General features: G+C 37.4%; 1 protein-coding gene across 1 annotated transcript in view; it reads left to right on the top strand.

The window, feature by feature from the left end:
* The window catches only part of LOC145687543 (cell adhesion molecule Dscam2-like), a 1184503-nt gene that overhangs the window by 802368 nt on the left and 356455 nt on the right, over positions 1-25680 (top strand). The window contains exon 7 of the mRNA XM_081761007.1: positions 10781-10925. Within this exon, the coding sequence (XP_081617133.1) occupies positions 10781-10925 (145 nt within the window). The remainder of the gene's footprint in view (positions 1-10780; positions 10926-25680) is intronic.

The raw sequence follows: 25680 nt of genomic DNA, 5'->3' as shown, positions 1-25680 counted from the left end.
GAAACAAAGATATAATTAGTGCAGGTACTCACCCTACAGCAATTGAATAAACAGTTGTTCTGGTATGAGCTGACAGATTTATTTCCCAGATAGAAATCAGGAATCTCACACATGGTGGATGAGATGATATCACACATTATACACTAATACTTATCACCTTTGTAGTGCACTATCACATAAACACGTTACTTGTATATTGATACACTTGATAAAAAAAAATAAAATGAATGAGAAATAATGTAGAATGAACTGAAAACCTGAAAAGGTCTGTCTGACCTTTAATTAAATAAAAAAAAACTTATATAGAAATATTTACAAGATTATGTTATCTCCTCATAATTTAGAGTTTCTTGTCTCTAACAGTTTTAGAGGAGAGATGTATTTCACTGTTGAAGAAACATATTTCACTATATTTGTGGGCTAACAACACAGATTGAAGATAAACATAAATAAGATTTTTATATGGTGATGCACTGTTCAAACTTCACTTGACGTACACAAGTTCTGAAATTGATTGAACACAGTGTCCTCCTAGATGCTCATTCCACTACACGAAAATGTTCTGGTAGAAGATATGGTACGCTGAATTTCAAGCATTCTATGAAAGAATGTTTAGTAGCTCCAATTTAAAAAACAAGCAAATTAATTACTTGCAGCCTTGTGCTAAAAATGTCCACGGACAGGCACAGTTTAATAGCGTTACTGGCCTCGGTGATATATCTCTATTTGAGATATGTTAGGATATATATTTCTCCCATAGTTGGCAAAATGCGAGTGTCCCATATTAACACTGGGAGTTACGAATAAGCTTCAAATTATCTGATCTCTACTGAGTGTTCTAAGCACTCAGAGAATGGATGAATATTAAAAAAAAAAAATTGATTTCAAAATTTAAACTTCCATTGTCACTGAATAGAATGAGTACCACTGACGTATAGCTACAAATTTGTGTAAGTCATACACTGTTTGTCACTGGACTATCTCATGCTCTTGAAGAAATTTAGATTAACACACTCGCGATATAGTTGTTCACAGGACAAATCCCGGGGAACCGAAACAATTGTTCTCACCGTGTCATGGGTATCGAACTCTGTACGGGAAGTCAGGTGACTTCCTATTACACCGCAAAACTATCTCTTGTTACTTCACGAGTCTAGCTTCAACTACCCCGTTCTCCAAGGAAAACGAGTATATGTTTCTGGCAAAACACAGGAAACGAAGAAACTTGCTTCTCCAAGCACCCTTTGACAAAAGGTACTTGCCTTGGGGCGAATATTGCGGGTGGTCTCCTGTGTCAATGCCCTTCTTCAGCCACCATTCGTAGCCAACTTCACCTTTCTTGGCTGACACGTGCTGCCCCTCCTCCAGATAGCGGCCAGCACAGAAGTTTTTGTTTACAGCAGAAACTATGATAGATTTCCGCCTACATTTGTTTTCCTTTGCTAGTTACATACAAATAAAATATATAAACATATGAAATTATACATTAAAATAAAGTTAAACCTACAAAGAATACATATTTATACATTTCATTAACTGTCATCTCTCTCAGAAGCAGCGGTACACCCAATTTCTGTGGCTGTCGTTCAAAGTGTCTGCTTCTAATGCAGCCATGCTTGCTTGGAGAGAGATAGAAGGAAACATCTTTGTTAATTATTTATTTTTCACAAATACAAGATCTAAGTGTCTTGTTCGATAAGGGAAACACGTTGTTAAAAATAAACAGAATTTTATGCGGTCTTTCCAAGAACGAGTATAGCTTAGTACGTAAATATTAATATTAAACACAGAAAATAAGTCAAATTAGAGTACACATTTTCAAATTGGTGTTGCATGTTGGGAACCAAGCAAGAGGCTCGCTAGCCAGGTTACTGGTTTTTGGTGAACAGGGGGGGAGGAAGAGACGCTGACGCTAGGTACATTGGAAATCACACCTATAGAAACCTAAAATTTCGCATGTAGAAGCGAAAAACTTTATGGCATTTTAAACAATACGAACTCCGTGTTTCAACATACTGTATCAAACCCAGTGTAAATTCACCAAAGGAAGTCTATAGGCTACTTCCTGGGTATACAATACTTATTTAGCTTCTATTCTGGGTATTTCTTTCCGTGGTGAGTTGAGAGAGACCTCCCATCCTGTAGTATCGGCGACAGTAAGTCGGGAAAGAAAAAAAAAAAGACTTTTCTCAGCTCTAGCTCTCTTCCAAGCGTTCAGAAAATCAAGTATGATTCTTATAGAATCTGCTCATTTTCTATTTAATTAATCCTTCATCTCTGCTTTATATTCATTATCTTCCATCATCCCCTGTAAGTTATGCATTATGCAACAACGAAGTAATATTATGCAACCCAGTAATACACTATATAAGGCCTATAAATTGGAATAAACACAATGAAATAAATACAATATAATACAATATTGTATTAATATTCACGTACTATGCTAGGTGTTTCACACTTCATTACTAATAGTATCAAATAAATATGCATTGAATATGCTAATGTTAAGCAAATAATTAAACCAAAACATTATCATATTTACATATCAATATGCTAATGTGCCCGTCATCTGCATTTCGATATGCAGATGATGTAGAAGGGCATCGGCCCTCTACATAAATTTCCCCCCTATGATTCTAGGTGCTGTACTTTCTAGTACAGGACGTAGATCATACGGAGGGCACATTTTCGTTCCTGAAATATTAGAGTTACACAATACATCCAAGGTTAAAAAAAAAACAATGTTAAATACACAATAAACATCATAAATGCAAATCAATAATCAAAAGCTAAATAAGAGAATTCAGTGTTCCCTGAGTTACATGAACATAAATGACATAAGTTCCCAAAACATACACTTACACTAATACACTGAAATATACACTAACACTAACACTATATACACTAGTTGTCACTTCCGGTATTTGATGCTTATCACTGTGTGAATGTTTTTCTCTATCTTCTTCTTCTTCTGTGTTAGTTGGGAACAACGGATGGAGAACTTCTGAGTTTTCTAGCTGGAACATCTATTAGATTGTAGTTGACAGTGAAGGAACGCAGTTCCTTTATGTTCTGTGGTGTTCTATTATCCAACACCAGCTTCACTTTCTCCAGATCTCCATGGATACTGGATTGAGAAAGATGTAGTCCAAGTATGTGCAAAGATTTTCTGTCAAAATTGCACTTTTTCAGCCTGAGAGTTAGGCCGCCCGCAGTGAGTAAACCCAACACTCTGTCGAGGTGTACCAAGTGATCTTCGAAGCTCCTGTCGGCTAGAATTAAATCATCAACATAAGCGCCGCAGTACTCTCTAGCCTCTGATCCAATTAGCATATCTAATGCTCTTACGCAAGAAGCAAGGCTCTGTTTTGTCCCAAACGGAAGTTTTTGAAAAACATATGAAATGCCTTCATGTAGGAACCCAAGATATTTCTGGTCACTTTCTTTCACCTTAATCTGTAAAAACATCTCGGTTGCATCTACGCAACTGAACCAAGAGTTGTCGCAAATATCTTGGAGAACAGATAGGGGTGGCATAGGTCTGTCGGAGAGATCCCCTGAAATTTTGGCCAGAGCTCTTCCATCTATACAAACTCGAATGCGTCCGTCGCTCTTCGGCGTCACTACCAGAGGGTTTATAAAAGCGGTAGGCATCTTCTTAATCACACCCCAGGCCTCCCAACGCGAAATTTCATTCGATACTAAATTCCTGAATTTCTTTGGGTAAGGATACAATTTAGTTTTTATGGGACGTTCGTCCGTTACTCCAACCTCGTGCCCGTAGTTAGTTATGCAACCTGGCTTGATATCAAAAAGCGCCTGGTGCTTTAAAAGAACAGCTCTCAAACTCTCTCTTTGGGAGGCTGAGAGATCTGAGTAGTTCGCTACAAAATCTTCTATATCTGAATGGGAGGCACGTGTTTTCACTTTAAGCCACTCTTCTGGTGGGAATACATGAACTGCCATTTCTTGGGCACTTGGGAATCTACCATCATCCAAGTTCGGGGCACGAGCAGCCTTTTCTCTGCAGGTCTTATGCTCATTCTGTGCACTAACCCGTATGGCCTTCCGTCCTGCATCTGACGGGGAAAAATTACACTCAAAATTATCTAACTCCTCAATGAAACTATATGGTTTCTCGCACTCACCATTCAATTCTAAACAACGAACTACTAGATCCTCAGTCTCGCAATCTACAGATCTAAATTTGACTTCTACATCATGAGGATGTTTGAGATGTAGAAGGCCAGTATCATAATCTAACACGGCACGAGATTCTGTAAAGAAGTTGGAACCTAAAATCAAAGATCTGTTCAGACCTGAAATAATGATGCCTAATGTATGAAATTCCTTCCCATGTATCTGAATGACTAACAGCGTCTGGCCTATGATCGTCGCTGATTTACTTCCGAAAGCAGACGTAACCCGTATATTCTTAGCACTCAAAAATGCGGGTGTGGGGTGGCTATTTGAGACGGAGTCCCAAATTTCTTTAGAAATAGCGGAGCAAGTCGCTCCTGTATCTAATAAAGAATTAACTTCCTTTCCAAATAAAAGTACATTAATCTCTGGTAGTGAGATGACGTTATTACTGGGTAGTTCTTCATTACTTGAATCGAATAAATTCTTAAAAATGCCATTGGCCTCTTCATATACAGCCCTATCTAAATCGATGTGTTCTCCTGTCCTACTTAACAAGGTTAACTTATTTTTGAACATGCCTTCACTGAAATGCTTCTTAGCTTTTATTTCTGAACAAATTTTACAGTTTTCTTCTTCTTTTTCTACTACATTTTCAAAAATCTCTTTAACTGCGGTTTCACACGTATTTTCATATAAATGAATATTTTCTACATTTTCTTCTAAATTACGCACATACTTGGAACTTTTATTTGTCAACTCAGATGTACTCGTGTTCTCCATAGCCATCTTAACGTTGTCCCAAGCACATGCGGACAATCCTCATTCTCTGGGAGCAGAAGAAGAGGATTGGTTACTCCTGGTCATGTTTTGGTTCTGGCTGGTAGGAGGAGGCGCCCGGTCATAGTGTTCCAGCAGTTGGATTTCCTCGTCCGCATGACGGAAGGAATTTCCCTGTGGTCTTTCCGTCTGGCGCGTTCCTCCCCTCCTACCGCGGGCTCCACGAATGTTGTTGTTGTTGTGAGAGGAGTGGGAGTTCCCCCCACGTGACCAGCCAGACGACCCACTTCCGCTGCTCGGATGGCGAGGCGGGGATCGCTGGTGGTTGTTATTCGTGTTTTGATGTCTCTGTCTCTGGTAAGGACGCTGATTTTCTCTCGTTCTATTCTTTTTACGAGCAGCGTGCTTCCCACTGTGGCCAGAGGGGTTATTGTCCTCGTTTTCCACGCTCACTTGGAGCATGTTGACCCCTTTCCTCTGGTTACCCTGGAAGAACTGGTCGCGATTTGTCATCGACGACTGCAGTTCCTGTACAAGATTTAGAAGTTCTGCTATTGTCTTTGGGCGAGAAGAGACTATCGCCCTAAACAGCCAGTTCGGGAAATGACGCGGAAGTACCTTCAATAATGTAGCGTCAGACATTCTTGGCTCTAATATACTGTTTTTATGTAACAAATCCAGCAGATATTCTGCGGGGGATTTGTGTACACGGGTGTCGAAGTGGGAGGTGAGAATCGTTGCCCTTAGGTTTGCCAGTCGCTCTTCGCTAAGATAACACTGTTTGAAGTTATGCACAAAATCTTCGTATGTGTGGATCTTGTTCCGGTTAACTTGAAACCATTGGTAGCAAGTATTCCGGATCGCTCGCGGTATGAAGCTGAGCCTCATCTCGTCCGGTACTCCAGTGACCTCAAAGTACCGGTCGAGATCTTGGAGAAAGTTGTATGTTTCGGTCTCAGATTCATTCCCTGAATACACAGGCAAAGTAACATCCCTGTGTATTAGTCCAAACGCTGTTGCGAGATGTTGTCTCGTCTCATGATTGCATGAGCGAGACGTCGACGGGACAGGTTCTGTCTCGCGGGAAGTAGCGAGGTTCCCAGGTTGAGAACCAGGCAGATCGCGACTCGAGACATTATTCGGAGATGTTGGTCTTTCATGTGTGCCGGAGACAGAGATGTTAGCGAGTCTCCCCTCTATCACCTCACTGGTCTCCTTCTGAATGGAGCTCTTCCACTCCTCCATTTTCTTCTCGAGCTGTGCACACACGTCATGAACGGTCTCTTGCATCTGTTGGATGCTGCCGTTACATTCTGACCTGATCTCATCGAGTGGCGTTTCCTGCTCTAGTTCCCCCCGGATCCTTGCTAGTTGGGAAGTGAAATTCACTTCCACTCGCCTGACCTGATTATTCAGAGTAAGAGTGGTCTGTTCTACACGAGACGAGACCTGTCTAACACTGTCAGCAAGTTCTGTGTAATTCTCATCTAACTGTCTGGCTAAGCTAGAAGCATTCTCTTGAACTTCGTCAATCCTGCTAGAAGTTTCGGTTACACGCGTAGACAGTTCTTCTCTGGCCTGATGTATTTCCCCCCTAAGCTCTGCAGTCGTGAGCTCTAGGCGTTCCGTCAGCTGACGCTCACTTTGCTCCAGTCTTGAACTCACAGCCTCCATCTGGAGTTCAAGACGAGCATTGCTGGACTCAACCGCCTGTTCTAGTCTCAGATAACTTGTCTCTAACGTGCTATTACTTTCCTCGATTTTCTTTTCTAGCTTTTCCAGACCCTTTGAACTTTCTACTAACTTTAAATTCAAATCCTCCTTTAAACTTCGATTATTTTCTTCTTGTCTTCTTGTACTTTCCTCTAATTTGGAGTTCAAATCTTCCCGTATAATTTTACTATTCTCATCTAATTTTGCTTCTAACCTTTTTTCTAATTTCCGCTGACCTTCCAAAAGCTCAGTAAACATGGCCGCAATATTCAAATTACTCATGTTTACCATAGCACTACTTATGTTACCGGCTGGGCTAACACATCGTTCTGTAGTATCCGTGGTTACCTCCCTTTCCTCCCGCAATGGTACTTCCGGATCCCTACTGGGAACTGGCGGAACGGTATCCACCGCATCAGCGTCTCCCACAACGCTGACGGGACGCTCGCTAGCGCTCTGCACGTCATTAACACTATTCTCTTCGGAGAGCTCCCCAGCTCTCTGAGCGAACTCTTCAAATACGAACTCGTTATCCATATTTCTACCTCTTCGAGCCTGTGCTCGCGTTACCACCATTTACGAGTAAAACGGAATTACAAAACTTCTTCCCCCCAAAGTTCTAAATAAACTGAATTCTATAGTAATGTTAAGACAAAATTATTCAAACATAAATAAATTTCAAAACACAAAACACCTACGTTCTTGGAAATTTTCGGGAGGAGAAAAACAAAACATATACCGAAATTTTACACAAGCCGTATGTTGACCATATGAGTATATAGAATTATACTCTCATGCCCTTAACGCTGATGGCGCCACTTATTATTGTGGCGCAAAAGCGTGAAGTATCGTGCCCTGCAGCTGGGTAGCCACTTATTATTGTGGGGTGCTAGGTGGCCAGAGCCGAAGCTACTGTTTACCTAACGACACCAACACAATATAAAAAAAATATGTTGAAGGAGAGTGGCTGGGAATATTTAATTTACTGTAGTATTTACATAAAATGCAAATATCAAAAAAATATAAGAAGTTATTTATTCCCTCTTGGAGATCAGGTTCTCTCCTGTAAGGGCCGCCACTCTCTTATGAAGTCGGTAGAGCAAAAATTATGTATTTCTGTAGAACAGCAGATCTCAGGGCCATCTGCATAACAACCATGCTCAAGGATGCTATAATAGTGAGTCAGTTATAAGTTTCAAATAGGTTAAAAGAAAAAAAACTATACTTTAAATTTTTACAGGTAGCAGCCTGTAAATGATCTCACTATTTCATGGCTGTTATTTTGGTCTTTTGGGCAGAATTCTCTCTGAGCCCCATACAGAGAGATGGTCAACATACACAATCAAGGGGAAATTGTCTCCTTGAATCACACTCCTGAAACAAAGATATAATTAGTGCAGGTACTCACCCTACAGCAATTGAATAAACAGTTGTTCTGGTATGAGCTGACAGATTTATTTCCCAGATAGAAATCAGGAATCTCACACATGGTGGATGAGATGATATCACACATTATACACTAATACTTATCACCTTTGTAGTGCACTATCACATAAACACGTTACTTGTATATTGATACACTTGATAAAAAAAAAATAAAATGAATGAGAAATAATGTAGAATGAACTGAAAACCTGAAAAGGTCTGTCTGACTTTTAATTAAATAAAAAAAAACTTATATAGAAATATTTACAAGATTATGTTATCTCCTCATAATTTAGAGTTTCTTGTCTCTAACAGTTTTAGAGGAGAGATGTATTTCACTGTTGAAGAAACATATTTCACTATATTTGTGGGCTAACAACACAGATTGAAGATAAACATAAATAAGATTTTTATATGGTGATGCACTGTTCAAACTTCACTTGACGTACACAAGTTCTGAAATTGATTGAACACAGTGTCCTCCTAGATGCTCATTCCACTACACGAAAATGTTCTGGTAGAAGATATGGTACGCTGAATTTCAAGCATTCTATGAAAGAATGTTTAGTAGCTCCAATTTAAAAAACAAGCAAATTAATTACTTGCAGCCTTGTGCTAAAAATGTCCACGGACAGGCACAGTTTAATAGCGTTACTGGCCTCGGTGATATATCTCTATTTGAGATATGTTAGGATATATATTTCTCCCATAGTTGGCAAAATGCGAGTGTCCCATATTAACACTGGGAGTTACGAATAAGCTTCAAATTATCTGATCTCTACTGAGTGTTCTAAGCACTCAGAGAATGGATGAATATTAAAAAAAAATTGATTTCAAAATTTAAACTTCCATTGTCACTGAATAGAATGAGTACCACTGACGTATAGCTACAAATGTGTGTAAGTCATACACTGTTTGTCACTGGACTATCTCATGCTCTTGAAGAAATTTAGATTAACACACTCGCGATATAGTTGTTCACAGGACAAATCCCGGGGAACCGAAACAATTGTTCTCACCGTGTCCTGGGTATCGAACTCTGTACGGGAAGTCAGGTGACTTCCTATTACACCGCAAAACTATCTCTTGTTACTTCACGAGTCTAGCTTCAACTACCCCGTTCTCCAAGGAAAACGAGTATATGTTTCTGGCAAAACACAGGAAACGAAGAAACTTGCTTCTCCAAGCACCCTTTGACAAAAGGTACTTGCCTTGGGGCGAATATTGCGGGTGGTCTCCTGTGTCAATGCCCTTCTTCAGCCACCATTCGTAGCCAACTTCACCTTTCTTGGCTGACACGTGCTGCCCCTCCTCCAGATAGCGGCCAGCACAGAAGTTTTTGTTTACAGCAGAAACTATGATAGATTTCCGCCTACATTTGTTTTCCTTTGCTAGTTACATACAAATAAAATATATAAACATATGAAATTATACATTAAAATAAAGTTAAACCTACAAAGAATACATATTTATACATTTCATTAACTGTCATCTCTCTCAGAAGCAGCGGTACACCCAATTTCTGTGGCTGTCGTTCAAAGTGTCTGCTTCTAATGCAGCCATGCTTGCTTGGAGAGAGATAGAAGGAAACATCTTTGTTAATTATTTATTTTTCACAAATACAAGATCTAAGTGTCTTGTTCGATAAGGGAAACACGTTGTTAAAAATAAACAGAATTTTATGCGGTCTTTCCAAGAACGAGTATAGCTTAGTACGTAAATATTAATATTAAACACAGAAAATAAGTCAAATTAGAGTACACATTTTCAAATTGGTGTTGCATGTTGGGAACCAAGCAAGAGGCTCGCTAGCCAGGTTACTGGTTTTTGGTGAACAGGGGGGGAGGAAGAGACGCTGACGCTAGGTACATTGGAAATCACACCTATAGAAACCTAAAATTTCGCATGTAGAAGCGAAAAACTTTATGGCATTTTAAACAATACGAACTCCGTGTTTCAACATACTGTATCAAACCCAGTGTAAATTCACCAAAGGAAGTCTATAGGCTACTTCCTGGGTATACAATACTTATTTAGCTTCTATTCTGGGTATTTCTTTCCGTGGTGAGTTGAGAGAGACCTCCCATCCTGTAGTATCGGCGACAGTAAGTCGGGAAAGAAAAAAAAAAAGACTTTTCTCAGCTCTAGCTCTCTTCCAAGCGTTCAGAAAATCAAGTATGATTCTTATAGAATCTGCTCATTTTCTATTTAATTAATCCTTCATCTCTGCTTTATATTCATTATCTTCCATCATCCCCTGTAAGTTATGCATTATGCAACAACGAAGTAATATTATGCAACCCAGTAATACACTATATAAGGCCTATAAATTGGAATAAACACAATGAAATAAATACAATATAATACAATATTGTATTAATATTCACGTACTATGCTAGGTGTTTCACACTTCATTACTAATAGTATCAAATAAATATGCATTGAATATGCTAATGTTAAGCAAATAATTAAACCAAAAAATTATCATATTTACATATCAATATGCTAATGTGCCCGTCATCTGCATTTCGATATGCAGATGATGTAGAAGGGCATCGGCCCTCTACAATTATTGCACAATATCTAGGTAAAGTCCAAATTTTGCGTTGTGTTGACAGAAACCGCACAGAATATGACCCTATAACATGTGACTAACATTCTCCTCAGTTGTCCACTGCATTGATTTCATACTGTACTTAAAAGTATTTTCATTTTCCAGATGCACCTCCACGACTAGTGTACAAATTCATCCAACAAACAATTCAGCCGGGTCCATCAATATCTCTGAAATGTGTTGCCTCGGGAAATCCAACTCCAAATATCAAGTGGACGTTAGATGGTTTTCCTCTGCCTCAGAATGAAAGGTGAGTCATCCAATACTAAAATTGCGAATTATTTTCTCTATATATGTATGTGTGTCTTTATAAACCATTATTATATTTTTCATTTTGTTCGTGAAGTTTGTCTCAAATATTGCTCGAAGCTTTTCCCGTTTATGATTATTTTTTATTATTTTTAAAAATGAAAGCAATATAAAACTTAATTTCATTCAAGCGCAAGCAGAGATAATTATCGACATGGCATTCACAGTATTTTACAAATTTTATTTCTTGATGTTGTGTGTACATGTTACATATAAATACTATTGTAATTTCGTTAAATTATTTTATGAACTTATACATCCGTATTTATAAGTTAGCAATTTGGTAGTTAATACAGGCACGATTTTTTTTTATATCTCAATATTTAGATTTTAATTGTAAAAGGTGAAGGGAACGTGGGCTTCAATGAGTAATATTTTATTTGAGGAATCATATTACCTATTCGTATTTTACTATTTTGCTTCACAAGTCAGTATAGGTGACTGAAATACAAGCTCGTATCTACTATCTACTAGGAGTGTTTTATTTAGGAACTGTTTATACTTACAAGTAACACGTCCCAAGTGTAACCCTCCGATTTTGATAAGATTTGGCAAGTACACATAAAATAAAATAAATGACTTTCTGTGCTTTTTTTTTAAATTTCTGCTGAAAAACTGTTTTAGGGGGCAAAAGACCCCACCCAAAATTTTGAAAGTTGACGCCCGAAGGGCAAAAACAAGTGGACCGAGGTGAACGAAATTCTGCACAGATATTGTAGACGGAAAATGAGGGAACACGAATTTCGTATTTCCCTGGAACAAACGGTTGGGTTCGGCACGGACACCTTCAAACCTTTGATCATGAAATATCAAAAGTGCTAGCAACACTATGTCAGAAGTACCTAAAGGACATGAAGAATTGCAACAAAACTTTGTGTAGGGACAATAGGCAAATAATAATAATAATAATAATAATAATAATAATAATAATAATAATAATAATAATAATAATAATAATAAACGAAAAAGGTTACTTTCATTTTCTGCAGAAATACGGTTTTGAGGGGCAAAAGCCAGGAAGCCACCATCCAAAATTTTGCAAGTTGACGCCTAAAAGGCAAGAAGAAGTGGAATGAAGTAAATGAAATTGTGCACAGATATTGTAAATATAAAATGAGGGAACATGCGTTTCGTATTTTCCTGAAAAAAAAAGGAAAACCTTTGGGTGGGACACAGACCCCTTCAAAACTTTGATCGTGAAATATCAAAAGTGCTAATAACAGTATATCAGAAGTGTCAGCAGTATATCAGTATATCAGAAGTATAACAGCAAGAAGAATAGACCGAAGTGAATAAAATTGTGCATGAATATTTTAGAGGTAAGATGAGGGAATATGCGTTTCGTATTTTCCTGAAAAGAAAAAAAAGGAAACTTTTGAGTGGACCGAGGGGTGGAGTCGCGGAAAGAGTGGACCGAAGCGAATATAATTGTATGTAGATATTGGATATGCAAAATAAGGCCTTTCGTGTTTCAAAAGTGTCTCCATCCGATTTACTCAAATTTGGCAGATGAACAACAAGCACAAACACAGTATAACATATTTGATAATATTTCAGGATGCACTTTCAACCCTTACATTTTTTTCCGCATAAAGAAAAACACGTGTAGATTAGTTTCCTGTTTGCTGTTGATGTGCCAAATTTTAAGCAAAACGGATAGGGACACTTGAGAAAGACGAAAGGCCTTATTTTACATAGGGTCTATAGAATACCTACACACAATTTAATTTGCTTCGGGCCACTCCTTTCTGTGCTATTACGGTAATATTTACTTTTTTTCGGAGGGGGCCTAGGCCCTGTAGAAGGCCGAGTGCCTTCTCCTTCATCTGCATGTCAAAATGCAGATGAGTGCACATTTGCATATCAATATTTAAATATATAGTAATTTGTGGTCAAATTTATTTCTTATTAATTAGCGTTTATATTAATGATTATTCTATTATTATGAATATTAATGGGTAAACACCGAGCGTAATACGAGAGTGTTAATACAATATTGATGTATATTGTAGTTATGTTTGTATTTTATTTCCTTTATAGGCTATGAATCATTTATTTCTTGCGTGAATCTCATTAATGGGACTTTATATTGTATATATCACATGCATTATTGAAGTTATATAGTCATCATACTAATCTACATATGATTAATTAAAGGAGAAATCATATCATATGCAATGGATTCATGTATAGAAGCTTGAACTTTGGGGCTACAGAGCTAGTTGGACAGAGAATTTTTTTTTTCTCTTGGCGACACTAGTCCGCCTTGAAACTGCATGTGAGGTCTATGACAACTCACGAGGGAAGAAATCCCTGAATGACCAAGAGAAGATGACTCATTAAGTATAGGAAGTACACTGTTAACTTCCCTTGTATAGCAATGATGAGTGGGATACATTGCTTACAGACGCTCTCCAGGCTTTCTTGAAAAAGTCGTAAAAATTTTAGCGTCAACATGATAGATTCTGAATTTCTAAAGGTGAGATTATCACACCTTTTAAAAGAATCTCACACGTCGCAAGCTCTTGGTTTCGCTTCACCCAAAGTTCGTTACTTGAAAGCAAGCGGATCTAAGTATTTCTCCCAGGATGCACTGCACTTTTGAAAACATGTATTTTATTTTGACTCATTTTATGTGTAAAATATTAATATTAACGTATTACGCTCACTAGTTCTTGGAAAGACCGTTTAAAATTCATGACTAGATTTGTCAACGTGTTTCCCAGCGTTTAAGACATTTAGTTCTTGTATATTTTTAAAATTAATCATAACCTAAGATGTTTCTTCTCTCTCTTGCGATGATGGCTACTGGGGTTGGTAGGATACAGTTTTGAGGGAAGCCAGAGGAAAAGAGACTTCCTACAAATACTCAGAGAGATGACAGCTGTGTATATTTTTTACCATTGTAATCTGTATATTATTTACTTTATTTTTGTATATTTAATCATGTGTATCTATTATTCAAAGTGTTGATTTCAGTGAAAATAGCAAATGTTTATAATGCTATTGTGATGGACTTCTGTTTGATGCAGGAGCTTTTAAATCGGCCGCTCTCAAACGTGATGGCAGCACCTACCAAGAGGTGTCTGGTTAGGTGTGCAGGCAGAAGCTAGTTTCTGTGGTGCTGGATGAAGGAGACCACCCACGATATTCGCCTGAGGCATCAAACCCTTTGTGGGAAAATTCTTAGAAGAGCGAGTCGACTAGTTTCTGAGAATTGTGGAGTTTAATAACCTGTTCATGTGCTGAACAGGGGCAGTTGTTTCATAGACACAGAAGAGTTTACCTCGTAAATATCGTGTGTGCAGTTTCAAACTTTTCAAGTATTGAGAAGTAACTACCCAGAACATGTGTGAAGGTTCCGTTCTTCCCTAGGAGTTCTGTGAATAATATACATGTATAATCATGTATCGGGCAGCAATTCTTATTAGTGGACAGTGCTTATAAATATCAATTTTATTGTGGAATTACTACGAGTGATACAGAACAGTGCTATTCTCCAAGATTGAAAACCACGTTATGTTGTGTTTGTTTCACCAAAAATCACTCTTTTCAAATATTGTCTGAACTATGGCTATTTTGGCTATATCTAAGCCTGCATCGCTAAGTAGCAGTTATTCTGCCAACGAATGTTATTAACAGTGCAGTGGCAATGATCTTTAATTCCTGGTATGGAATAGAAAATTCATCGTCAAATCTCTATTTGATATTTCTAGGCCTGTCACGCAATTCGGCAGTGCCATCCTTGAACATTTTAAAACAAGGAGACTAGCAGTCATTTTGTATTGCCACTAGGCTGACATTCCTTGAGTCAGTACCACCGACATAGATGTACCATCCAGTTGGTCCGTCTCGTCACGAATCTTGCAATTTTTAGTGGAATGGTAATATGGAAAACTACCATTGTAAAGTTAGTCATGGACAGTGTGTCAGCCCCTACCTTGGACTAGATTACGAATAAGTGGACATAAGGGAAGTTGATTCACCAGAACACGGCAGCATATATATATAAATATGAGTTTTACCTATGAAATTTGTATATATATATATATATATATATATATATATATATATATATATATATATATATATATATATATATATATATATATATATATATATATATATATATGTATGTATATTTTTAATCCTCCTCTCTGAAAGACTGTCAGAGACTCTGAACTTACAATTATGAGGAGTGAGTTTTGTTTAAGTGTATCTGTTTAGCAGATCTTTGAGAGGTCAGACAGACCTCTAGTTTCAATATATATATTATTTTTTTTCTTTCCTAAATTTTTACAGTGTAAATATTTTGAGTAAAATTCACATAGTGATAGTGGTGCACCAAGAAAAAGTAAATTCATAGTAAGTGTAGTAAAAATATGGAAGTGTTAAGTGTTACCTCATTTCATCTATGGTCTGCTTAAGAAAGAATAAATCTTCATCTACCAAAAGTATAGCGAGGGTGTCTGTTTTCCTGTACGGTGAGTACCTGAAGGCTAATCCCTATGTTTTTGTTTCAGGAGTGAGAGCCAAGGAAACTTTTCTCCTTACTCTAGTACATCTGACCATCTTCCTGAATGGGGCCCAGGAAGAAGCACGCCCAAAGAACTTAAAAAGACACAGTTATGAGTATAAAGAGTGATTAACAGGCTGCTACATGTTTGTTTTGAAATTTGTTTTTTTTTATTATTATTATTATTATTTAACCTTTGTTGATTCTGAAACTCTTTATAAGTAACTGCAAGACCGTAACTGTTGTCAGAGAATACCCTGAGATTTGATTTTTGTTTGCTTTATTTGCTTATTTATGCTCTACCGACAATTAAACGTGGCAGTGGCGGCTTCTACAGGAGATGACTATTATTTCTCCAAACAGGAATGTACTTATGCAAACGCATTTAATTTGCATTCTTTTTTAGATTTACATTAGTATTTGAATATCCCTAGCCACTCCACCTTATATTATTCATCATTATTGTGGTGGTGTTCTTTGGTATGCATAGATTTCTCCTATAGCTACCTGCACCTCACAGCCCCAACACTGTTTTCCTGCACAAATTAAAACACGATTCATTTATTGTTCGGCATATTGTCCCTATACGAAGTTTCCTTGGAATTCTTCATATTCTTTAGGAACTTCTGACGTATACTTATTTTCACTTTTGATATATTTCGTAGTCAACGGTTTAGAAGGTCCGTGCCCCACTCAACCGTTTTTTTCTAGGAAAATACGAAGACTAATTACCTCATTTTACGTCTACAATATCTGTGCACAATTTCATTCAATTCGGTGCACTACTTCTTGCTTTTTGTGCCTCAAATTCCAAAGTTTTGGATGGGAGCTTTTGCCCCCCAAAACCGTTTCCTTCCTAGGAAAATAAAAAAAAAGTATTCGTTTTTTTTTTCTGCATATTGTCCCTACACAATGTGTTGTTCGAACTCTTCATATCCTTCAAGCACTTCTGACGTACTGTTATTAGCACTTCTGATATTTCACGATCAAAGTTTTGGAGAGGTTTCTGTTCGATCCAAACTTTTTTTTTTTTTCAGGAAAATACGAAACACACATTCCCTCATTTTATATCTACAATATCTGTGCAAAATTTTATTCACTTCGGTTCACTTCTTCTAGCCTTACGGGCATCAACTTTCAAAATGTTGGATGGGGTCTTTTGTCCCCTGAAACTGTTTTTCCGCAGAAAACAAAAAACCCGTATTTGTTATTTTTTTGCGTATTGCCCCTATACAAAGTTTAGTTGCAATTCTGTGTGTCCTTTATACACATCTGACATACTGTTATTAGCACTTTTGATATGTCATGATCAAAGGTTTGGAGGGGTGCGTGCCCCACCTAATCGTTTTATTCTTCTTCTTTTTTTTTCAGGAAAACACGAAACATGTATCCCTCTACGTCTACAATATGTGTGTACAATTTCGTTCACTTCGGTTAACTTGTTTTTTTCTTTCGCGTGTCAAATTTCAAAATTTTGGGTGGGGTCTTTTGCCCCCCTAAAACAGTCTTTCTGCAGAATATATAAAACACGTGTTCGTTTATTTCATGTGTAGTATCTACCTGCCAAATTTTATCAAAATCGGAGTTCTATACTTGGAAAGTGTTACTTGTTAGTGATTCTTGACGAAAAAGAGAATATTTGAAAGCTTATTTTTGACACCAAAAAAAAAAACAGTAATAATAATAATAATCAGTGTGCGAATTAGATAATCTATATTGGGGGGGGGATAAAATTAGACCAAAGGACATAGTCTGAAGATTCAAATTTCAAAATGAGACAATAAATGCCTTACCCCCATATATATATATATATATATGTGTGTGTGTGTGTATGTGTGTGTGACATCTGTAATAAATAAGAGATTTATTAATTTAATAAATCTACCGACAACAACTATGCACATATATATTGTCTGACATACACACACACCACTAAACCTTTCTGAACGTGTTTTAACCCTTTTGGGATCTTGTGTTTTTGGGCTATTTTTTAGACTTTCAGTCAAGCAGCTACTGCATCGTCACTATTTATGCTAGGATCATGGTTTATACCTCATTCTCTTCAGAATAGAGCTGGCTTTCAAATGGTACCACTTGCATGCTCATACCATATACCAGAAGCGGGAAAAATGTCAAAGTGAAAATTTCGGAGGGAAATTTTTTTTCTCGAAATTTGCCCCCCCCCCCCTGTTTGAACGTAGCCATCTAAAAAAATCTGAGAAATAGTACTTGGTATACTGAATGTGTGTGCCAAATTTCAAGTTTCTATCTTGAATACCAAGGACGAGAGAAATTTTATCAGGAATTCCCACCATGCCCCAAATTACCGTAAAACACCATGATCTCAGGTAAAAAAATTCCTGAGACATCCCTAATCAACCTAGGGTCATTAGCCTACGCCTGCACATTTGGATATAAAGAAAACCCGCTCCTGTTGAAATGCTTATACAGACACGCACAATGACACGGAGAACCAGTCGTATTAACAAATGCTGAAACAAATCTTGAATTATTCGCTTATTCACCTAAAAATCACCTTCATTAACATGTCTGCTCACTAGGAGCGTATACCCCAGCGTGTACGTTAACATATACTTACGAGAGAATACCTATATCTCAGATTTTGAGTACAGTTTCAAAAGTTCATTTCCGTAAACTGTAAAAGCAGTGATTACTATGCTAATTATCACAAATTAAATGCAACTTTTGAGTTGTATACACACAACCTACTAGGGAATGAAGACCATGTGCTAACAAAGAGTACACTGGAAAATGAAATAACATGTTATAACAAAAATTAAAATAAGATGATAATCGATACAAATATAGAGGATGAATATGAAATATCCGAACTTCGCCAAGTATGGTAGAAGAAGCTATTTGTTTACTTCTTCTTGGCCAACCGCTAAGAACATTTATAAATCTATATGTGGCTTTGTTATACGCAATTAGTACATTCAAATTCACAAACGATGACGAACTGAATGGTACGAGGGTACACTTGCAAGTAACAACCGTATTCATAATAATATAGCTCTACTAAAAACGTTGAAAATAGTGGGTAATTAAGTGGTAAGTAGAAATACAGCTAGAAGATTAAATTTACAAGAAATAACAAAAATCAGTGAAATTTGGAGTTATACTAAGCATAGTTTGAGGGGGAAAGCGAGCATCCCCGGTGGGGATACTTCAGCTGACTTCTTTGGGGGAAAACAAAATGTGATTGAGGGGGAAAATCCCCCTCATCCCCCCGGTAATTCGCACCCTAATAATAATAATAATAATAATAATAATAATAATAATAATAATAATAATAATAATAAAACACGGTAAATAATGGTAAAACTTTTGTCGAAATCATGCATGAATAAGATAATGAAGACATTTTCTGAAAGCAGTAAATTAGAAATGAATATATGTCCTGGCGATGATCAAGAATAAATAGAGGGATTCACGTCCATAGAGTGAATTGCTATTAGAATATGTTGTTTATATTCATTTACTGAAAGATAACCAAATATGTACCACCACTATCTAACAAGAAGGTATTGGCCACCTACCTAGAATGTTTATTTGTGGGTTTTTGCTCTGCCAAAATCAGGCAACCAAATATGTTGCTTCTACAACAGCAGTTTCCATTTGAGGCATAATTTCAATATGCTGTGGAGAGCATCCTCTAGAATGTTCCCCTATTTCTCTTGGAAAATCTGAATCAAGTGAGCTACAGAAGTTGGTTGCATTTTTGAAGACTTCGCCAGCCGGACGAAACCATCCCAAAGGCGTTCTGTAAGAGTTAGGTCGGCGACATATTTAGGAAACTCAAAGCGTTGAATTAGGTACTCCTCATATAGTAACCGCAACAACATGGTATCTTAGTATTGTCATTCTGAAAATAGCAAGGGTCCATTCCGCACAAATACTACACTGTTCGAAGTATTTCATTTTCTAGAACGTTACAATGTGACTGTGTGTCCATGCCGCCACGAACAAGTATCAGTGATCCCACAAAATTGAACATGAAACAGTCAAACCACAATATCTCCACCAGCACAATTCCTGATTAATAATATCCACTACAGCAGAAAGCATACCAATTTAGTGACTTTGGCATAAACGCACATCTTACCAAACCGATATGAACCTCAACTTTTCACTCCACAGTACCAACTTTCTGTAGCCCAGTGTCCGAGTGCAAAACTATGGAACCTACCATAGTCAGGTCAAGACTTCACTTAAAAACTAATGAGTACCCTTTCCAAATATCCAAGTTTCAGAATTCTGCGGTACTTTCATAACAATTTTAATGGAGGAAGTTTGGCTACGGGCATATAATTTTAAGTACTCACCAACTACGAGTACCTCTATAAAAATTGTTGCGGAAGTGCTACAGGATTCTGAAACATGGATATTTGGATAGGGCACATACTAGTTCCTATGTGAAGTCTTGACTCGACTGCGATAGGTCCCATTGTTTTTTGAGCTATGGACATTTAAAGTTCATTTTCTCATGATTTCGGCAGCCTATAACTCCGAAAGGAAGCAATTGTGCACTGGGGTTGGTCTATACTTTTTGTCTTATTTTGGTGTCAGGAATCACCTCCCAAACGTTGTTGGTATTGTTTAGAAACACACTGTATAATGTATCCAGTAGATGTGTACAAGATTTTTATTCCATTTTAATCTGTGTATTAACTCCTCTCTTAGTTATGAAACATAAAATATTTCTTCTTTATTTTGTTCTTGCTTGCTTGTATAGAGTTATTTTATTCCACATTTTCGCCATCGTTTAATTTACCGTTACTACATCCCTTATATGATATCTTCATTTTTTTTTTTTAAATTTAACTAATGGAATTTCTTGCATCTCATTCTTAAGAGAGGCTATTTTAACGTGTTTCTTTCAATTTTTGTCAAGTTCCATCTTTCTTACGTGTGCATTATTAAGTTCTACTGTGATTATAACTTGTAGATGAATTTACAGTGTAATATCAATTTAGTTCAGTTCATGACTCAACAGTTATATCAAGTAATACACGCTAATTTATCTTATAAAATGTTGAAATATAATGTTCATAATGAAGCTGGGCTTTATTTAGTGCATAATGTTTCTATGCAAAGGTGTATTACATTTTCTATCGTTACATCCTTATATCTATCCGCCTTTAATACTAAAATTTCAAAGATTTGCCATAGTACGAAGTCCACGTGACTTCGTAAGCCCACAAGATAGCTGCAACACTAAGGCTCCTGTTTCCTGTGCTCTGAGTCTGCCTGACATTATTTCCTCAGTAAATAGCTGTATCTTAGTTTCGTTGAGTCCTAAACGCGTTATAAAATAAAAACGTGACAGGCATGAAAATAGCATCATAGTGTAGCATTCAAGGATTCTTAGCTTTTATTTTGTAAGTATACCATGAAAAAAGACAGCACATAAAGTTTGATTACTTTGCGTTTATCATTAATTGTTATATTAAACTCCTAGTTGGAAACTTGATAAAATATTTAACGAACTTATGTAGACTAGTGGTTGATGTGCTTGCTTTGCAACTGGGTATTTCCGCGTTCGAATCTCATGGCTGAGAATCAGAGTTTCTCCTTAGTTCTGCCAGGCAAATGCAGGAATGATCCTGGCTGGATTTCTTCCACTTCCTTTCCCATTGTTGTTATTGATTGTTAATAATTTAAGGGTTACAAGGGTACTAGGCTGTAACTGGAAGTTGGTTAAATAAATAAGACCACAGTTAGTTGCTATGCCCATTAATGAAAAATTAAAAGAAAAATCATTCCATTCAGTGGAGCGTGGAGATGTAATTTCTGAATATTGCTTGTAGACGCGTCCCGCGGTGGCTCAGTGGTAGAGCGCTCACCTCTGGTGCTTCGGGTTCCGGGTTCGATCCCAGCCTCCGCCAAGTGAACTTGGTGCTGAACAAACACCGTGTGCGTGGGTTTTCTCGGGGTTCTCCCGTTTCCTCCCACTTTCTTCATTCCACCATTTCATTCATTACTCATCATCACCGTCTCCTTTAGCCTAACCGGCATAACCGCGGGACGTAAGACTCAAAGATTTCATTTCAATAATCATTTCCCATTTTTGTTATTTATATTTCTTAAATTCTTCATCATGTACACTATACATTTTTTTTTCCTTTTGAATGATTATAGTATAAAATTCCATTTTACAATGATTTATGGGAGGGGTTTCCTTCAAACTGAATCTTGTATTCTTCTATTGCGTTTTCTTCAAACTCATGTTTCAATTCTCTCTAAGTTTGTTTGTTTATTAACATATGTTTCATTACTACCTTAAAATAACGGCAATAAAAGTACTGTAATACAGCGAACAGATGTAATAGAGATCTCGCTAAATTATCTTCAGAGGCTTATATGATATTGCCAACTATTATACAGGTGGAAACGCATCTATGAATACCAAGGACTTCAGGATGTAGTTCAAAGATCCCAGCGAAAGAAGCTATCAATCCCAGTAATGCGTTCATTGGACATGTGTACAGTATTCAAGTAACATAAATTATTTAGCTTAATTACACGTATAATCACTTGGAACAGTCAAATAAGTAGTTTCCGCGAAGACAGACAATCACACAGATGTTGATCGTATGATGGAGTGTATCCCAAACACCATCTTGCCATTGCAGACATAGGCACTGATTCAACCACAGATTTGAGCACACAAATTAGCTCCTCGCGTTGCCTGACAACTTTCAAACTATCAGCAGGATATCCTTTATAGACACTATGATCTTACCGCCCCCTACATACCCGGATTTGATCCGAATCTGGTAATGTATGAGAATTGTTCTTAAATGTGTATCTATCAGTGTATTGTAACGTATTCACACACAATATCCAAAAGTGTAAATAAAAATTGGGGAAAGGAAAATAAGGAAATTCAACAATGTAAGGTAACGGAAATGAAACTAGCGAGAGGGTACACTAAAGACATATCTGATGTAACTTACAGTGAAATATGCCGCGCCTAGTAATCAAGAACGCATAGATAAAAATTAACATCATGATTCTTAATTATGAAAACCAGTAGATAAGTATAGTAATTTCAAAATACTTCGGTTGAGAATCTCGAATTCCGAATGGGACACTGTCAGAAGAAACACAACTATCATGATTTTTATTTTTATCTTGCAATATTGTACGTAATGGCCAAAATTCAGCTCCTTGAGAGTAGTATAGGATACATAAAAAAGTTAGATGTGATACGCAGTTTTCCATAGTCTTATAAAGTACTCAGTTTTATTAATTTTCCTACGAATGCTACCTGCAAAGTTGAAAGATCAAGACCGTTTATCTCGGCTATTATTTTCAGAGGCCAACAGTGTACACAGGTGAAATAACATATGTTCTCTCATAATTGACATTATAAATATATTTGTCTTTTAATCGTTTTTGCTGACACTATATTTTTTTTAAATGTTCTTGCATGATTAGTTAGTTTTGTACCAATGTAATAATACCAGAGATTAATAAAGTAAAAATAAATAAAAAATAAATGTTTTCATTGGAACCCTCAACGGCACTCTGCGTAACACGCAAACGAAAGACAAGGTACCGGTACTCATTATACTTAAACTAATTCACAGTACTCTTTTATTGGTTTTGGGTTGGATACTCACGTGAAATATATCATTATCTAATTTCCTTTGCGAGTATTACATTAGTTTTGTTGTTACGAAAGTAAGAGAAATTGACAACGTTGAGTACGAAACTGAGGCTTGTTTTGTGGTAACACAACACATTTTCAAGGAAGTTAGTGAATATATATATATATATATATATATATATATATATATATATATATATATATATATATATCGGGTGTTGCAAAATAAGTTTTACAACTCTTCAGAGGTGACTCCTACCACTGAGGCAAGAAAAAAAGTTCTCTTGAACTTTCGCCTGTCGGACATAGTTTCAGATCTACAAGGTGCCGAAAGCGTGGGAAAATGACTTTCGGACGCCAATAGTTCGGAAACTATGCAACATAAAGAGGGCGGGTAAAAAAATTCACTGAAGAAGTCATACCTGCTGTATTGAATTTTGCATGTTTCACAATCCTACCATGCACGCGCAAGGGATTCCCCAAAGGAACGTAGGGAGTCCCGGATACTCTGCCAAATGAAAATTGGTCTAAATGGATATGAATTGATAGTGTTTCTACCAGGTAACAATAATTCGTTTGTATTAAGTCGATATCTGGAACAAATACAAAATGGCGGACACCTTCATGCACGTTGTGTGTGGTTGCATAATCGCCAGGTACGGATGGTGGCCAACAGTGACGTTCTGAGTATTGAGTATAGCGAATTTGTACTCAAATGCTCTAGAAAGACTTCTGGAGTGTCGGTAGAGCACAACAGATGAAGCAGGGTGATTCACATGTGTGGAAACATGTAACGAAAAATGCCCAGAAATGAACTCGTACTTAGTAAACGTGAGTTCAAAGCGTCGGAAATGTAAGGATTAGCGCCAAGAACATGAAAGCCAATTCACCAATAATATTCCCTCAGACCGAAGCAATATGATGTGCACGGTTGCATACCAATAAGGATACAACGACTGAGACCAAGTTGAAATTGTGCAAGGGGACTCATAAGAAACTGAGTAAACTAAATGAATGTCTCTAGTGGGATCGCATGATCGATATTGAAATGTGGTTAATGTGTGTGTTGATATCGACATGTAGCTAATGGTCAAATGTGAACGTCCGAAAAATAGGAAAATAACTACTCGGGTCTTGATGCTGAGGCTGTGGGCTCCCAGTAGGATTGGAAGCTGCGACCACGCGAGCGAAAGCGAGCACTCTAACTCTGAGGCTCGAGGGAGCCTAACTTTCACTGTATTCATTTCTTTAAGGAGTACACACTTTGTTTGGCAAGCGCTCTTGTACAGCCTCCCGACATGCTTGTGTGTTTCATTTTGTTACTCCTACTGCACAGTTGTAAACAATCAGAGGTTTAAGACGTTTCTTCCTATTTCTCATGTCGTATTATTTTCCATATGTATGGTGTTCCAGCTGTAGTGTTACATGCGCCAAATTGGTTCATTTTCGTCTTTGTCTTGGCATGTGCACTGTGTGTAAGATACATATTTCTGGACGTATTTTCGTATATTTCGAGTACGTCATATGCCCCAGAAGACGCGGGACATGATACAAGTTTGTTATTTTTACGCTCTTTCAGAATTTGAACCATGGATTAAGAGATTTCTTTTCATATGTGTCGACTGTGGGACAATGTCCCAAACAAAGAGGGAAATTGATACTATCGTGTTGTAGTTACGTTCTACCAAAAAGTGCACCAGATGTAATAGCAGAATGTAGAACGTTATTTTCCTAGTTTTCGCACGTGAGACGGTGCCCCAGCAGTAGTGGAGCATGTTCACATTTGTCCATTAGCTACATGTCGATATCAACACACACATTGGCCTTATTTCAAGATCGATTATGTGATCCCACTAGAGACATTCATTTAGTTTACCCAGTTCCATAGTGAGTCCCCTTGCAAATTTCAACTTGGCCTCAGTTGCTGCATCCTTATTGGTATGCAACCGTGCACATCATATTGCGTCTGACTGATGCAATATTATTGGTGAATCGGCAATGGCTTTCATGTTCTTGATGCTATTCCTTACATTTCCGACGCTTTGAACTCACGTTTACTTAGTATGAGTACATTTCTGGGCATTTTTTGTTACGTATTTCCACACATGTGAACCACCCTGCTTTATCTGTTGTTCTCTACCGACACTCCAGAAGTCTTTCTAGAGCATTTGAGAACAAATTCGCTACACTTAATACTCAGAACGTCACTGTTGGCCACCATCCGTACCTGACGATTATGCAACGACACACAACGTGCATGAAGGTGTCCGCCATTTTGTATTTGTTCCAGATATCGACTTAATACAAACGAATTATTGTTACCTGGTAGAAACACTATCAATTCATATCCATTTAGACCAATTTTCATTTGGCAGAGTATCCGGGACTCCCTACGTTCCTTTGGGGAATCCCTTGCGCGTGCATGGTAGGATTGTGAAACATGCAAAATTCAATACAGCAGGTATGACTTCTTCAGTGAATTTTTTTACCCGCCCTCTTTATGTTGCATAGTTTCCGAACTATTGGCGTCCGAAAGTCATTTTC

Source organism: Thermobia domestica, chromosome 6 (assembly GCF_964235325.1).
Source record: "Thermobia domestica chromosome 6, izTheDome1.hap1.1, whole genome shotgun sequence".
Classification (NCBI taxonomy): domain Eukaryota; kingdom Metazoa; phylum Arthropoda; class Insecta; order Zygentoma; family Lepismatidae; genus Thermobia; species Thermobia domestica.
Note: the sequence above shows the minus strand (reverse complement) of the source record. Positions and strands in the feature narration are given on the sequence as shown.